Raw genomic sequence first — 14,297 nt, 5'->3', positions numbered from 1 at the left:
GATTTTAGGAGTTATTTCAAATCTAAGCATTTTGAAAGTTTGAAAATTTGTATTAAAAAAAAAAAAAATTTTAAATTTTGGTGGATTTGTCAAATCCAAGTCCTTGACATTTTTTAAACTTCTCAAACAAGTTATTTGGATTTTAATCACCCAAATCAAAATTTAAATGTTCAAATCATATCATCCAAACACACCATAAACTTTTTTAATTTGAAATCATTTTTTTTAATAGATGAATTTAAAATCAAATTTTACTTTTTGTGGTCTTAGTAAGGGGAGGAAGGAATTATTAAGTTTTTATTCGGATGATATATCAAAACATTCGAGGAACACTAGATACTATTAAAGAATCATCATACCACTAGCCAAAACATTAGTTTTAAAGGTGGAAGACATTTTTCCCAGACCCATTGTTTTTGTTAACCAATCTGTTAGAGCATCCACAGCCGAAAATCTCATCTCATCTTATTTTACCATCCCAAAAAGCCACTTTATCAATTATACAATATAATTTTACAATACTCCCAGCATCCCAATTTTTATTTTCCTATTCTATTCATTAAAATAATATATCTACACAATAAAATAATATATCCCACAATCACCATCATAAAATACAACACATTATTTATTGTCTCTCTCTTTCTTTCTGTTCAAGAACCACAATCACCACCACCACTACACTACACACACCTGACACCACCACCACCGGCAACCCATAATCTACCGTCAACACCAAAAAAAAAAAAAAAAAAAAAACCCAGAGAAAAGATTAGACCCACATCGCTGCACTTACTGCCCTTTTCAACCATCAACACCACCACCACCACACAAAAAAAAAAAAAAAAAACAGCAACCCATGGTCAAAAACCAGACCCACCACCACTGAAGCTCGAAGGAAGTGGATTCGCTGCTGGGAAGCTTGAAGGAAGTTGATTTTGTTGACCCACCACCGCCGATCTCGCCGATCTAGAAACCCACCATGCCAATCTAGAGAGTTGCTGGAGAAGGAAATGAGAAGAATCAGAGAGTTTCCGTAGAGTGAAGGTAATGAGAAGAATCAGAGAGTTTCCGTAGAGTGAAGGTAATGAGAAGAATCAGAGAGCAAGAAGAAGAAAGAGCAGAAAGAAAGAGAGAAAAGGAAGAGAGAGAAGAACGAGATAATATAATAATAATTTATAATTATACAATGTTGCTACAATACCATTTTAGAAATAAGATGGTACTGTAGCAGTATTGTAAAATTTTTTACAATTGGCACATTTTACAAGTCCAGCTGGAGCAACATTTGGAGGTTGAAATGTTAAAATATCTCAACATATGCCATATAACATTTGGGCTGTGGATGCTCTTAGAGCATTCACAATAGGAATGGTAAATGCCATATGTTGCATTTATTTAGTATTTATCTCTTAAAAACCTCCACCATCCGAAATTGTAACACCTTAGAATTGTAAAAAAATTTACAATTCTACTACAGTGCCATCCTACTTTTATGATGGCATTGTAGCAAGTTGCTATAAGTTTAAATAATATTTTATTTTCTTTCTATCTTCTCTTCTCTCTCTTGTTTTTGTTCTATAGCTACTCTCTCCTCTCCTCAAACCCAAAACTCCGTGTGTTGGTGGTAGTGGCAAAGGTAGGCGTGGGTCCTCCAATACGACGTCGTCTTCCCTATGGCTGCGGCGTAGGTTGTGTGGCAGTGGTGGCAGAGTGGGTCTGGGTCGATGGTCTGTGGTGGCGGAGTGGGTTTGTGGCGTGGGTTGATCTGTGATTTGGCACGGTGGTGGCAATGGATGTGGGTATTTGGTGGTAGTGGGTAGTGGGATTTTGATTTGTGTGGGAGTGGATTTTGGGTCAGTGGGTGGCGGCGGCATGGTGGGAGTGGGTCTTAAAGCTCTTCTTTCTCATGCTTTGAACTTTGAACTTTGAAGCAATTCTTTGCAGAAAGACTTATTCTGGTGGTGGTTTCAATGGTGGTGGTGTGGAGTTTGGTTTTTGGGTTTTGTTTGGGTTTGGGTTTTAGATTTGTTGTGATTTACTTGGTTGATTTGGGTGAGTTTGGTATGGATTTTTTATTGTGATTTTGCTGGGGGTGTAGCAATGGTGTTGTTAATGGTGGTGGTGGCAGGTTGTGTTGTTGATTCCCGTGGTGGCAGGTTGTGTTGTTGATGATTAGTAAATGGTGGGGTGGTTGGGTTTGGATGGTGGTTATGTTGGGATTTGGGTTTGTTCACGGTGGTGAGAGATATATTATTTTATTGTGTAAAAATATTATTTTAATGTGTTGTATTGTAAAATAAAAATTGGGATATTGGGTGTATTGTAAAATAATACGATATAATTAATAAAATAGCTTTTTGAGATGGTTTGAAGTTTCAACTCTTAGCTTTTTGAGATGGTAAAATAGAATAGGATATAATTTTCGGATGGGAATGTTCTTAGTGTTCCATTGATCAAAGTTTTTTTTTTTTCTTTTTTTCTTTTTTGGGGTAGAGAGGGGGAATTTATTTATATAGAAAGAGCAAATACATCAAGTTCCATTGATCAAAGTTTTTTCCATACCTAAAATCAAAAAATACAAATGACTTAATATGTAAGTGAAATGACAAATAATGTTTTTTTTAGATCATAAGTTCATAATCAAAATGCAAGAAAAGGTAATTCCAAATAAAATATTTCTGTTTCTATGTATACAAAAGGAGTCCTAAATACAAAAATATGACTTTAGTAAGATTTTGTTTGTCAATGATGGGGATGGAAAAAATTCCATGTCCCATTTTGTCCCATTTCAGTTTTTTCTGTCTTGAATAAGTAATGGGAGTAGAGGTTGAATGATTTATATATTTAATGTAACATATATTTTTATAAATGTCATATTTCAAATTAATTTTATTGTATATATTCTAGTAGATTACTAGTATTTTAAACTCTTATCTTCTCTCTTTTAATACTCTCATGATTGTTCCTCTCATTTTTGGTTTATTTCCATCTTATTAGGAATAGTAATATAATTTATTCCAATAGCTACTTGTTTTGTTTTGATCGATAAAGGTTTCTTTTTGTAATAAGATAAAGATGAAACACCTTTGATTTGATCTCATCTCAACCCATTGTCATATTTAATAATTATTCACAGATATAAGATTATGCTAGAATAATATTTTTTAAAAAGCTAATTAATTATTTTAAATTAGAAACCGTGGCTTTCCATGTGGGTTGAACAAAGTTTTTACGTTGGCTGAAATCATAAAAAAAATAAAAATCAACAACAAAACAACACAAACTTGGGCAGAATCTAAAATGAGTTTCAAGTTGAAGGACATGCCGACACGTAAGTCTTACCCAATCCTAATACGACATCGTACGATGTTTTGATCCAATTAAGGAAAACCAAACATCTCCGACAAAAAGCACACACTAGAGAAGCAGAAGAAAGAAAAAAAAAAAAAAAAAAAACTTGGCTTTTGACACACAGAACAGAGCGCGTCCGACTCGGAGAATCTCTCCGATTCAACTCAGTCCGTTCCCATTCCACGGAGATCGAAAAAAGCGTTGCATTTGATCGAAACGGGCTGTGTCCAAATTCATAGATAGAGAAACCTTTTTTAGATCTGATTCTGTAAGTTTGGAATCTACTTTCTTTTTTGTCAATCTCTCTTTGCTTTTAGATCACTTTTCGTTTCTTTTCATGATGAAAGATCACTAAGCTTTGTTAGTATTATATATATATATATATATATGTGATAATGTGTGTTTTCTATGTTATGAGACTGATTGCTGACTCTTTTTTAGTGGGTAATTTTGGAATGTTGTTTTGGGATTAGGGTTTTGGTTTATCTCAAATTCTATGACTGAAATGTAACATATTTTTGTTTTTAATTTGTAATGTTGGAATTATATCTTAACTGGGTTTTGGGTTTTTTGTTTGTTTTTGTTTTTGTTTTTGGTTGCTCTGGTTGTTGTGTTATAGAGTGAAAGAATTTGTAGAAGTAACAGGATTTTCTTATTATATAAAATAAAAAAGAATAAGAAAATTTTAGAATTATTTTCTGTGTGAATTCCATGTGACTTAGGCATTGCTTATTAGGCTAAATATGCTTATGTGAATGTGCTTCCAAATTAATGGTTCTGAATGCAATGCACCCATTTGAGGGAGTGGATGGCTGGCTGGCTAAAACCATTGGAAGAATGATATTAATTGCTAAGGCTGATTCTATACTCTTTCTCTGTTGTGTAAATGACTCACATTTTACACGATGTCCCATTTGTGGTTATAGGTTGTTATTATGTCAATGTTGTGAATTTAGTATTTCTTTTTTCTTTTTTTTTGGATAAGTTATTTCATTTTAATACCTTGATGGTGTGTGTAATCCTATACTTGTTGAAAACTTGAGCACTTTTGGCTTTATAATATAAACTTTCTTAGTCTTATGGAGGTGTGACTTGGTTTGTAATATAGTATTTAAGAAATCATTAAGAGTCATTACCCAACATTATCTTTTTCCTTTCTTTTTTTTTAGTCAAGAGACAACAATAACAACAACAAAACAACCAAGCCTTAGTCTCAATTTTTTTTGTGGGGGAGGGGGGTGGGGGAGGGGGGGGGGGGAGGGGGATGAACCCTTGTTGGGTTTGTTTACGTGCTATTGAATTTTCTTCAGTAGATGTTTGACTGTTTATCCATTGCAGACCTCATAGTTTTGGGACTAAGGTTTTGGGTGGTGTTGTTGTTGTTGTTGTTGTCGTAGATGTTTGAAGGTTTATCATTTGAACATTAATTTGGTTCTCTATAGATCTATTGGTCATTTGCATGGATCATAGTCATACACATTGGGTTTCGAATTTGTTAATATGTTTATGATCACTTGTTAGTGTCTTGATTGCATTTAACCTCTTCTCTTTTAGCATGCATTACTTATATTGCATTTATATGTGTGGATTTGGATTTTGCAGATTAAAAAGACTATTTTTTAGGTGCTTTATATATTTCAGTGAGCCTGTGAAGCAGTCACTCTATACTCCAGTGAAGCTCTCGTAAACTTCTACAGCCATGAGCTTTGTTTTCCGAGGGACAAGAGGAGATATAGAAACTGGATTTCCAGGATTTATACCTGAGCGGCGTGCAATGGTATGTTTATTGTTATTTACGCATTGGATCGAGTTTACTGTTGTACCCAAATCTTGGGTTGGATATTTTTATCTTATATATCTATTTCCGATTCTGAATCATTAATCAATAAGTTTTTGATATTGATTCTGCCCTCCATCAGCGGGTTCATACGGCGCGTTCTGTTAATTCCAACTCACTAGCGTTTCTCGTCACAGGTATTTACTGTCAATTTTATTTATTTTGTTAATTGATATGTAATGTCAAAAATTGCGTTTCTCATCTACACATTACTTGTTAATGTGTGTCAGTTCTCTTGCTATTCATGATACTTAACTCACACCAGATGTCGCCTAACTTTCTGGTATGTTCTTGTACTGATTTTCTATGTTGAGAATTTTTTCTTTATAGCCTACGTTTGGATAGAGCTGAAAGTAGTATTCAGCTGCGTTTGCGTCTAAATGAGTGGGTCATGTGCACTGTTCACAGGACCCACAAGTACTTTTTTCAACAAAATTTTTATTAAAACTGGGTTTTATAGTACTATTCACACATTTAAAAATTATTTTGCTATAGTGTTTTCAGTTTTCAACAATAAGCGGTATCCAAACAGACTGATAGTATATGATCTTGAGATTTTAAATTTTTTCCATAAGTGACTTATTGGCCCCTCTTGTGAGTAGCTTTGGCTAGTGCTTGGTGTGTTCTTGATGGCCACAACGCTGAGGATGTATGCAACTTGTCAGCAACTTCAAGCTCAGGCCCAATCTCATGCTGCGGCAGCCAGTGGCCTACTTGGTCATACTGAACTACGGTTGCATATGCCTCCATCCATAGCACTTGCAACAAGAGGGCGTTTACAAGGACTCAGACTTCAGCTTGCACTTCTTGACAGGGAATTTGATGATCTAGGTCTGGTAGTTATGTTTTGGTTGTGTATTCTATTATTGATTATGTATTTTAAAGCTTATAAATTGAAATTATACCATTGACGGCCAAAGCTATATAACATGTGATTTTATTTTATTTTATTTTAGATATTATTTTGAGCCATTTGGTATTGGATTTCAGATTATGAAACTTTGAGAGCACTGGATGCTGATAATGTGCCCGCACTCTCTTCTATGAGTGATGAGGAGATAAATGCCCTTCCAGTCCATAAGTACAAGGTTGCAGCTCCTCAAAAGTATGTTCTTCTGGTTGAATATAATATTTGGATTTGGTTGGAGTAAATGTTGATTAGAAGTGTTGATTACTGAATAAAAAATAAAATATAGTTTCCTATATGAGCTTAGCTCAAAGAGTACCTCCTCCCCTTGTAAGAGAAAGCTAGAGGGTGAGGTCATGGTTTCAAGTTCCATTGGTTGTGCGGCTAATTACCAAATTTAAAAAAAATAAAAATAAAATGTAAATATCGTTTCTGGCCTTTGGCAACCCCTAGAGTTTTCCTATAGCTGTTTTGATTACTTTTAAATTAGGTTTTTTTTTTTTTTTTTTTTTTTTTTTTTTTTTTTTTTTCTTAAAAAAAAAAATAATGGATGTACTATATTTATATCTGGGTTTGTGATCCATTTATCTTCTAATGTTTTGAATACAGTGGTGGTCAATTGATGCAACCGGCCTCGTCTTCTGCATCTGCTGAGGTATTTACTATATTAAATCTTTTTTCCCACACTCTTTTGTAGTACTGCTTGCTTGCATGACTTGTGGTATATATTAAAGGGAAAAGTAAATAGATGCCCTAAGGCTAAGGGCATTGGTTTAGGAAATATTTTGAGAGACTTTTTATGGGAAAAGAAAAAAACAGTTAATTTTTTGAGAGCTTTTTATATTTTCCATGAATGTGGTGTTAAAACTTTACTAAAATGGTTTATTAACAATTGCCATAAGGGCACCCGTTAACATGACCCTATATTAAAAAATCTGCTGTCTGATCAGGCCTAACTTTTGTGCATCCTTGTAAACATAGGAATGACTGTGCACACATGTACTTTTTTAGCGCCCCCCCCCCCCCCCTTTTTTTTGCCCTTGTGTGTGAAACTTGTTGAGTGCAAGGGATTGTCTACAAATCATGCTATTCTTTGGCATGCCTTGCTTACAATTTTGAATTGTATTTTATATGCTATGAAGCACCGACGTGGCTGGGAGGGTGCCGCATTGGAGTCTGACGCGGGGTGCGGCGTTCGACACCCTCGCATTTGTGCTGCGTTTGATTTCTTTTGAATTTGCGCCGACTTGGCTTTGATTCGTGCTGACTCGGCTTTGATCCGGGCCAATTCGCGCTGATTTGACCAGAATTGAGTTGTATCAGCCGAATCGGATCGTATCGACCGGCAGTCGAAACTGACTGAAAGTGCCGAAACGGCCAAAAAAGGCCGAAATCTGCCTTGATTCATGCCGGAACAGCCAAAATCGGCTTTGAATGAGGCCCAAACATCCTAAATCTGTCCTTCCTCAATTTTATTCTGAATATTTGTTGCTTCTTTTGTGTTTTCTTTTTTGTTTTGTGTTTCTTGCCTTCTTCTTTCTTTGTTTTGTGAACCAAGGCCATAGTAATGTGTTTTTTAAGAATATTTTAATAGTAAAAATATATAGCAAATAAAAATAAAAATATTTTAATAATTTTTTAATCGCCGCACCCGCACCCTACTTTTTCAAGATTTGCTGAGTCCCGCACCCGCACCTGAATTCGGAAATGCACCCGTGCTTCATAGTTTATATGTAATTGCAAAGATAAAGGTGGAAAGTGCTTCCCCCCCCCCCCCCCCCCCCCCCCCCCCCCCCCAAAAAAAAAACCCACAACAAATAATATAAGTAATGAGTATTATTAAGTTGTTCACATTGGAGGCTGATAGTTAGAGATCAATGTATGAATTTGAACTGTTGTAACATACAAGTATAGAGATAGTCTTTGTTTGCTTATATTATTTAAACATGATACACTTTTCCCCATGTGAATGAATTTTGCATTCCCTTTGTGTCAGAGGTTTTCTTTTTACATTCTGCAGAACATCTATTTTTTTGGGATAATGATGATGATGAATAGATGACGTCTGTTTTTACTTCTCTTGAACAGAAGCAAGACAATGCCCATGCAGTTGGGAGCACAAAGGCATCAGATGATGAACTGACTTGCAGTGTTTGCTTGGAGCAAGTTAATGTGGGAGAGCTCATCCGTAGCTTGCCATGCTTGCATCAGGTTCCTCATTTTCTTGCACTGAATGATTTGCTAAGACACTACGGTTCCTCATCTGTAGCGTCTTAGCAAATCTTTGAAATTTTTAATTATTTTATTATTAAAATTGGGCATTTGTTAAAATAGATTGCTTCAAACTTATAATCTGTATGTTTATGGGAAACCTGTTCTACAATGGGTATGCTCATCTGTGTCAAAGACTCAAAAGTTACAGTCAGAATACACTGGTTGTGCGTCTCATATATTCTATTACTATGACAGTCATAGCACTCTGTCATTTCACATGAACTGCTAATATATCCCATCCTGCAGCATAAGGTGATAGAAGCTCAATTCTCCTAGTTTATGTCAATAGCTTCCAAGTGAAGAACAGAATCCCATAACTACTTTATAAAAGTATAAATTTTGTGATACACTAACTAATTGGACTGGTGGAAATCCCTTTTTGGGGACATACTGAAAACTGTGTTGCTTAGATTCATCTCGATATGACTCCGATTTGTGGAAGAGCCTTTTATTAGCATAGATAGTATTTCCTCACGTTCAGTATGTTATACTAGGTGGTTATTTTGAATGACGTAAGTCAGCGTAATTATTATTGCAATCCTAATATATTTTATCGTCTTGCAGTTTCATGCTAACTGCATCGACCCTTGGCTGCGACAACAGGGAACATGCCCTGTTTGTAAATACAGAGCAGGATCTGGGTGGCAGGAAAATGGACAAGGTGGTATGGATGCTTCTTACATTGTTTAAGTACCAGCACTGTCCTAGACGTGGATTCATGATGCTTTGAGATACATTCACCCATGTTAATATGCCGTGGATCTAACTGGATCTGTCAAAATAATAGGTCCATTTTGTAAGTAATGGCAGCATTGGTGTAATTATCATTTGACATAGGCACCATTAGAAAACTGTGTCATCAGTCACATTACAAGTCTTTGTTTTATTCTTGGAAGATCCAATTGGAATTAGATCTGTTTTAAAATTACTTGGAATAGGGCCTAATTTCTTTTGTGGTTTGGGGGGGTGGTGGGGACGTTTGTTTTTGTTATTCCACTTATATGGCCAAGAGCTTAGTAGCTCAACTATCAATTTGTCACAATTAGGGGTCCATTTGGTAATGTTGTTCTAGTAATGTTGTTTGTATTTTTTTGAAGTACATGTGAGTGAAAATACGTGTAATATTGTTTAAAAACTGAAAATTGTTGTTTAAGTGCATGTACCAAACACCCCCCCTGATGTTTCCAACCGAGTTGTTTAGGATTCAAATATGCCCCCCTCCTCCTCCCCCTCCAACTATCAAATTATAAACAAAATAAATAAATTATTCCACTTATGTGTTGCAAAGCATTGGTAACCACTGTGGTTTGTATTGTTAAGATGTCAATTTTTGTGCAAAACTTCATTAATGCATACAAGACATAATTGGACTTGAAATACTTTCATGTAAAGGCCAAGAAAGATAAGTGCAAGGCTACCTTGATTTGATTTTGAGTGCATTTTTAATTTATTTTTGATAATAAAAAAAGGTTCTACTTAAACCAAACTCATGCATGGCGTGGGACTCCGATATAATAATGGGGTTTTTCTTTATTTAAGAGAAATGTTATATCCATAATATTTTCTGAACAAATCATAAGTGGTAGGTTGTTATGAGTGGGCAAAAATATAATTTAAGTTGTAAATTCAAATTATAACCAATAACAACTTATTACTTATGATTTGTTGTGAAAAAAGTTATGAACGTAACACTTCTTTTTATTTAAACTCACAACCTCAAATTTGCAAGTGATATTGATGGGCCATGAAGACTTCCAGGCTTCCTACCATTAGGCCACCTCCACGGCGGTAGGTGTATTTTTAATCTAAACAAACCTTGTTAGGTTGGAAAATTAGTTACTCAAACTAATATTTAAAAAGAAAAATATTAGATCATGTCTCTAATATGGTGTTTAAACTTTCTATATCAATTAATAGTTATGTAGAAAAGTCCCAAATGCATCAAATTAACAAGTAAAAATTTTCCCTCCAAACATCTAATACATCAAGCTCACAAAATAGAAATTCTAAGACCTAAAATGTAATGACTAACAAAAGTAGAGACTAAGTGAGAACTAGCATGAAAATGGTAAAATTAGAATGACATTGTTATTGGAAGGATTGTAATGTAGGATGTAGGTGAGAAATTATTGAATGGATTATAGTGGATACTGTAACGTGTACCATAAAAAAGAATACAGAATAAAGTTATAGCATATTTAAAGGGTCAAGTTGATTTGGATTCAGCAGTTTGAAAAAAAGAAAATTACAAACCAATCTAACCTCTTTTAAAAATTCTCAACCCGCGGAAAACCAATCCATTGCCTACGGTTGGATCAGATTGTTCATGTAAAGGCATCATGCGCTTTTAAAAAGGAAAAAAAAAAAAATGTAAGAGGACCATTCCCATTGCATGCATCCCAAAGAATTGTGCAAATAATCAGACAACATTTTTATTTATTTATATCACTGATTGACCATGAAATTCAATACTGCTGGCTTGTAAATGGGTTCATTCACAACCAACAGGATTTCCAAACCAGCATAGACTTGCACACCTTTCAACTGTTACTATTGTCATAGTAGTAGTACACTCTTGTCTTTAACTCATGAAATAAGTTTGAAGTATCCATTCAGTTATCATAGATCATTTTTATGTAAATAAATATGTGAATGCCCTTATTTTGCTTTGCCCTTTCCCTTTCCTTGACCTTTCTTGGATTCTAACTTGGCTTGAACTCTGGCAGCAGCAGCAGCTTTAGCTTCTTCTCTCTTCTTCTTCTCTTCTTCTTTGATTGTGGCAGCAAGCTCCCTCTGCCTTTTCAGCTCTCTGATTTGAGGTTTGACAAGCAACACAGAAAATTAAATATTTCTCAAAATAGGTAAATCTCAGGGAAAATAAAATGATCTGGGTTTGTATTTCTAGAGAATAATACATGGAAATGATAATAATGTATAACTTACTCAAGCCTAGCCCTCTCCTCTGAAACGCTACCCAAACTTGAACCCTTCCGTGGCCTGCAGGCCACTAATTCCACCTCAAAGATAAGTGTTGCACTGCATGAAATACAGATAACAGTGGGTGCATTAATTTCGCTGAAATTGGAGGAAAACAATCTACTTGCAACAAACCAACAATAGCCAAAGGAATTTTTTTTTTGATAAGTACCAAAGGCAATTAATCACGCAAATGCAAACTTTTCTGAAGACTTTGTTAAGAATCACAAACAAAGTAGTTCAACACTAGCAGTCATATAGCAATGTGCTAGACTAGCAAATTGCTATATGAGGGTTGTACTTGTGTAATCCTAACCACCAAGACTCATTTTCCAATCTTTTGTCTTCTGGAAGTTTTCCCTCTATGAAAATTTGTTGGATGATCAGTTCGAATTGTTCAAGGAAAAAGTTTGTTCAAGGTCCCCAACAAAGTCAGTTATAATTTTATTTCTTTTTTGCTTGGTAATATAAGTCCTTGTGAGGACCCATGCTCCATCCCCTGGGTAGGATGACTCTCAAGCTTGCTAGATACACTTCAGTGGTGTTTCTGGAAAATTTAATGCATGTAATTTCACATAGCTACCAGCTCTTTAATTGTGTTTCTAAGCAATTTTGTAAGATAAAAAGTACAATGGGATTACTTTGGTGGGATATCTGGTGGAGAACCTGCACTTCCATAGGCATATTCTGGCATGCAAGTGATTTTTGCAACTTCCCCAACCTGCAAATCAAACATCAAATATATAATAAAAACTTGAACCTATATGTTCAAATGAATTCCATCAAGAGTCGCAATTTTTGACCTTCATGGTTTTCAATGCAATGTCCCAAGCCTTGATTACAGTGCCCTTTCCAACCTCGAAAGAGAACACAGTATTATCCTCCCGTGTAGTATCAAAAACTTCACCATTTTCAGCAAGAACGCCTTCGTAATGAACTGCTCAACACAAAAACCATATTGTGATGATCATAGACTTATTTTAACTTCCAAACACTTTTATACTTAGTAATTTAGACATTTTTGTCACAAATACCAACAGGGAGTAAATATTAGAAAAAAGAACATACCATCAACAAGAGGAAGGTCATCCTTTGGAGCAATGGCATTAGCTTTGGCTTGCCTTACAATTGTCTTAAGAACACCTCCATCCCCAGTTAAATCAATAGCATCACCCATGGCTCCAAACTGTCAATGTCCCGTTAGGCAGAAGTCACATCAAGTGATCAAGACATAGGAAAAGCTGAATGCTACCAAGACTTTAAATCTTTCCAGATACTAGACCAAGAAATGCTCAGAGCCTCAGGCTGTTAGTATGATTTGCATGGTGCTACCACACTGATAAACTATCACTAAACAGATGTTATAAACTTAAATTATGAGAAGGATGAATAAGGACCAAAGAAAGCGTCTTGATATCAAATACAAATCCAAACTAAGATGCGGGTTACCATTGAAGACAGCTTTCAATGATGTAATAAATGATACGCAATCATTGAAAGAAAAAAGGTTCTCATTTCATAACTTTAAGTTTGAATATAGATATTGATAAAAAATGAAACAAATTAAGTACAACTACAAGAACACGCTGATCCTACAAAGTATGTCTACAGTAGGTTGTTATCCATGCATAAACTTGGACAAATGAAACAACTAGAAAGAGTCTGGACCTTTTTCACTTACTAAATACTAAGCCCAAGGAAAGTATTTCAACATTACCCCCAACAAGAAAGAACATGACTGATAAGATTGAGGTATTATGTGAATCTGCCTAATCCATTCCCTTAACCACTCATATTTAGTACAACAGCCAATACTACCCTTGTATCTCAGTCTCTAACAAGTCAAATTATTTATGTAAAAAGGAGGGGGTACATGCAATCTTCTTCTTCTTTTCTCATATATACTATATAATTTCAACCAATGACATCCGTCCCATGATGATTGCTGCTCATCATCAGACCAAAAGACACCAATTAGTTTTTTGTGTGTGTGTGTGTGTGTGTGTAGGCGGGGTTCGAACCCAGATATTTTATTCCATGACAACAGACTTTTACTATTTGAGCTATGAAAATATAGCACAATATCTACCACCCTAAAGATAATGATGTCCACATTACAAATTTCAGATATATGCTATATCGCAGTATCCTCACAGCACAAACCAGATAAATAATTCCATTTATACTACAATTCCCTGCTTCCTAGTTACTCGGTAACCATGCAAGCTCTAGAAAATGTTGTTTTGGTAAAAAGATTAGTTAGTCAAATGCACTAAAACAATATTAACAAAACAAAACAAACAAAACAAACCCACCAAAAAATCAAAAAACCCAGTTCCCAAAATCATATCTTTCTTGGATTCATAAACTAAATTTAACGAAAAAATAAAAATAAAAATCAGAGCAGAAACATACAGAAAAAGAGAATCTAGGGCTTCACAGAGCTGTAGTACGGACGAATCGGCTATCGGTTTTGAAGTTGAATATTTCGGCGAGTTTCGGAGAGATTCGGTGGCCATAGGAGTGTAAAAGCAAAGTTCTCGCTACAAGGCAACCATGGTGGCCTTTTTATTTTGTGTGTGAAATTTGGGGGTGCGTGAACTGCACGCGCTTACGTTTGCGCGTGTGGGATGTTATCTACTGGACTTCAAAACGGTGAGTTTTGGACCATCTATACATGGGATATATTCCGGATTAGGGCTGCTTTAAGAAATGCCTGTTTACGTTCAGTCTGTAACTTTGTTTAGCTAAACAAGCCCATCTTCTTTTCTTTTTCTTTTTCTTTTTTTTTTTTTTTTTTTTTTTTTTTTTTTTTTTCTGGGGGTAAAAACAAGCCCATCTCATGTCTAAGTTTATGCACATATGATAATGCGTTTGCTTGCAAGTATAAGATTGCACAACATTCTGTTAAAACAAAGTGTTTGATAACATGTTAGGATCAAATATGAT

General features: G+C 35.1%; 2 protein-coding genes across 2 annotated transcripts; one reads left to right on the top strand and one right to left on the bottom strand.

Annotated features, from left to right (window-relative positions):
• Positions 1 to 3,415: 3,415 nt before the first annotated feature.
• LOC126697536 (E3 ubiquitin-protein ligase SDIR1) lies at positions 3,416 to 9,560 on the top strand. Its single transcript, XM_050394576.1, has 9 exons — positions 3,416 to 3,622; positions 4,957 to 5,131; positions 5,274 to 5,328; positions 5,422 to 5,474; positions 5,794 to 6,022; positions 6,182 to 6,296; positions 6,708 to 6,753; positions 8,187 to 8,309; positions 8,937 to 9,560. The coding sequence occupies exons 2-9, from the start codon at positions 5,054 to 5,056 to the stop codon at positions 9,060 to 9,062; spliced, it is 825 nt and encodes a 274-aa protein (XP_050250533.1). The 5' UTR covers positions 3,416 to 3,622; positions 4,957 to 5,053; the 3' UTR covers positions 9,063 to 9,560.
• A 1,219-nt stretch (positions 9,561 to 10,779) lies between these two features.
• LOC126697535 (peptidyl-prolyl cis-trans isomerase FKBP20-1) lies at positions 10,780 to 13,923 on the bottom strand. The gene is made up of 6 exons (XM_050394575.1): positions 13,764 to 13,923; positions 12,417 to 12,534; positions 12,152 to 12,285; positions 11,990 to 12,069; positions 11,316 to 11,408; positions 10,780 to 11,181 (listed from the first exon to the last, which is right to left on the bottom strand). Exons 2-6 carry the CDS (start codon positions 12,523 to 12,525, stop codon positions 11,031 to 11,033), a joined length of 567 nt encoding a protein of 188 aa, XP_050250532.1. The 5' UTR covers positions 12,526 to 12,534; positions 13,764 to 13,923; the 3' UTR covers positions 10,780 to 11,030.
• Positions 13,924 to 14,297: the final 374 nt, after the last annotated feature.

Source organism: Quercus robur, chromosome 8 (genome assembly GCF_932294415.1).
Source record: "Quercus robur chromosome 8, dhQueRobu3.1, whole genome shotgun sequence".
Taxonomy (NCBI): domain Eukaryota; kingdom Viridiplantae; phylum Streptophyta; class Magnoliopsida; order Fagales; family Fagaceae; genus Quercus; species Quercus robur.
Note: the sequence above shows the minus strand (reverse complement) of the source record. Positions and strands in the feature narration are given on the sequence as shown.

Bases quoted from the DNA above. Each gene is read 5' to 3' on its own strand.
- LOC126697535 (XM_050394575.1), bottom strand. From the start codon at position 12,525: ATGGGTGATGCTATTGATTTAACTGGGGATGGAGGTGTTCTTAAGACA. The intron at 12,070-12,151 runs GTCAAAAATTGC...TTTGATTTGCAG, and splicing joins TTGCATTGAAAACCATGAAG to GTTGGGGAAGTTGCAAAAAT. The intron at 11,409-11,989 runs GTAATCCCATTG...TATTTCATGCAG, and splicing joins CCACCAGATATCCCACCAAA to TGCAACACTTATCTTTGAGG.
- LOC126697536 (XM_050394576.1), top strand. From the start codon at position 5,054: ATGAGCTTTGTTTTCCGAGGGACAAGAGGAGATATAGAAACTGGATTT. The intron at 5,132-5,273 runs GTATGTTTATTG...GCCCTCCATCAG, and splicing joins TACCTGAGCGGCGTGCAATG to CGGGTTCATACGGCGCGTTC. The intron at 6,023-6,181 runs GTCTGGTAGTTA...ATTGGATTTCAG, and splicing joins CAGGGAATTTGATGATCTAG to ATTATGAAACTTTGAGAGCA.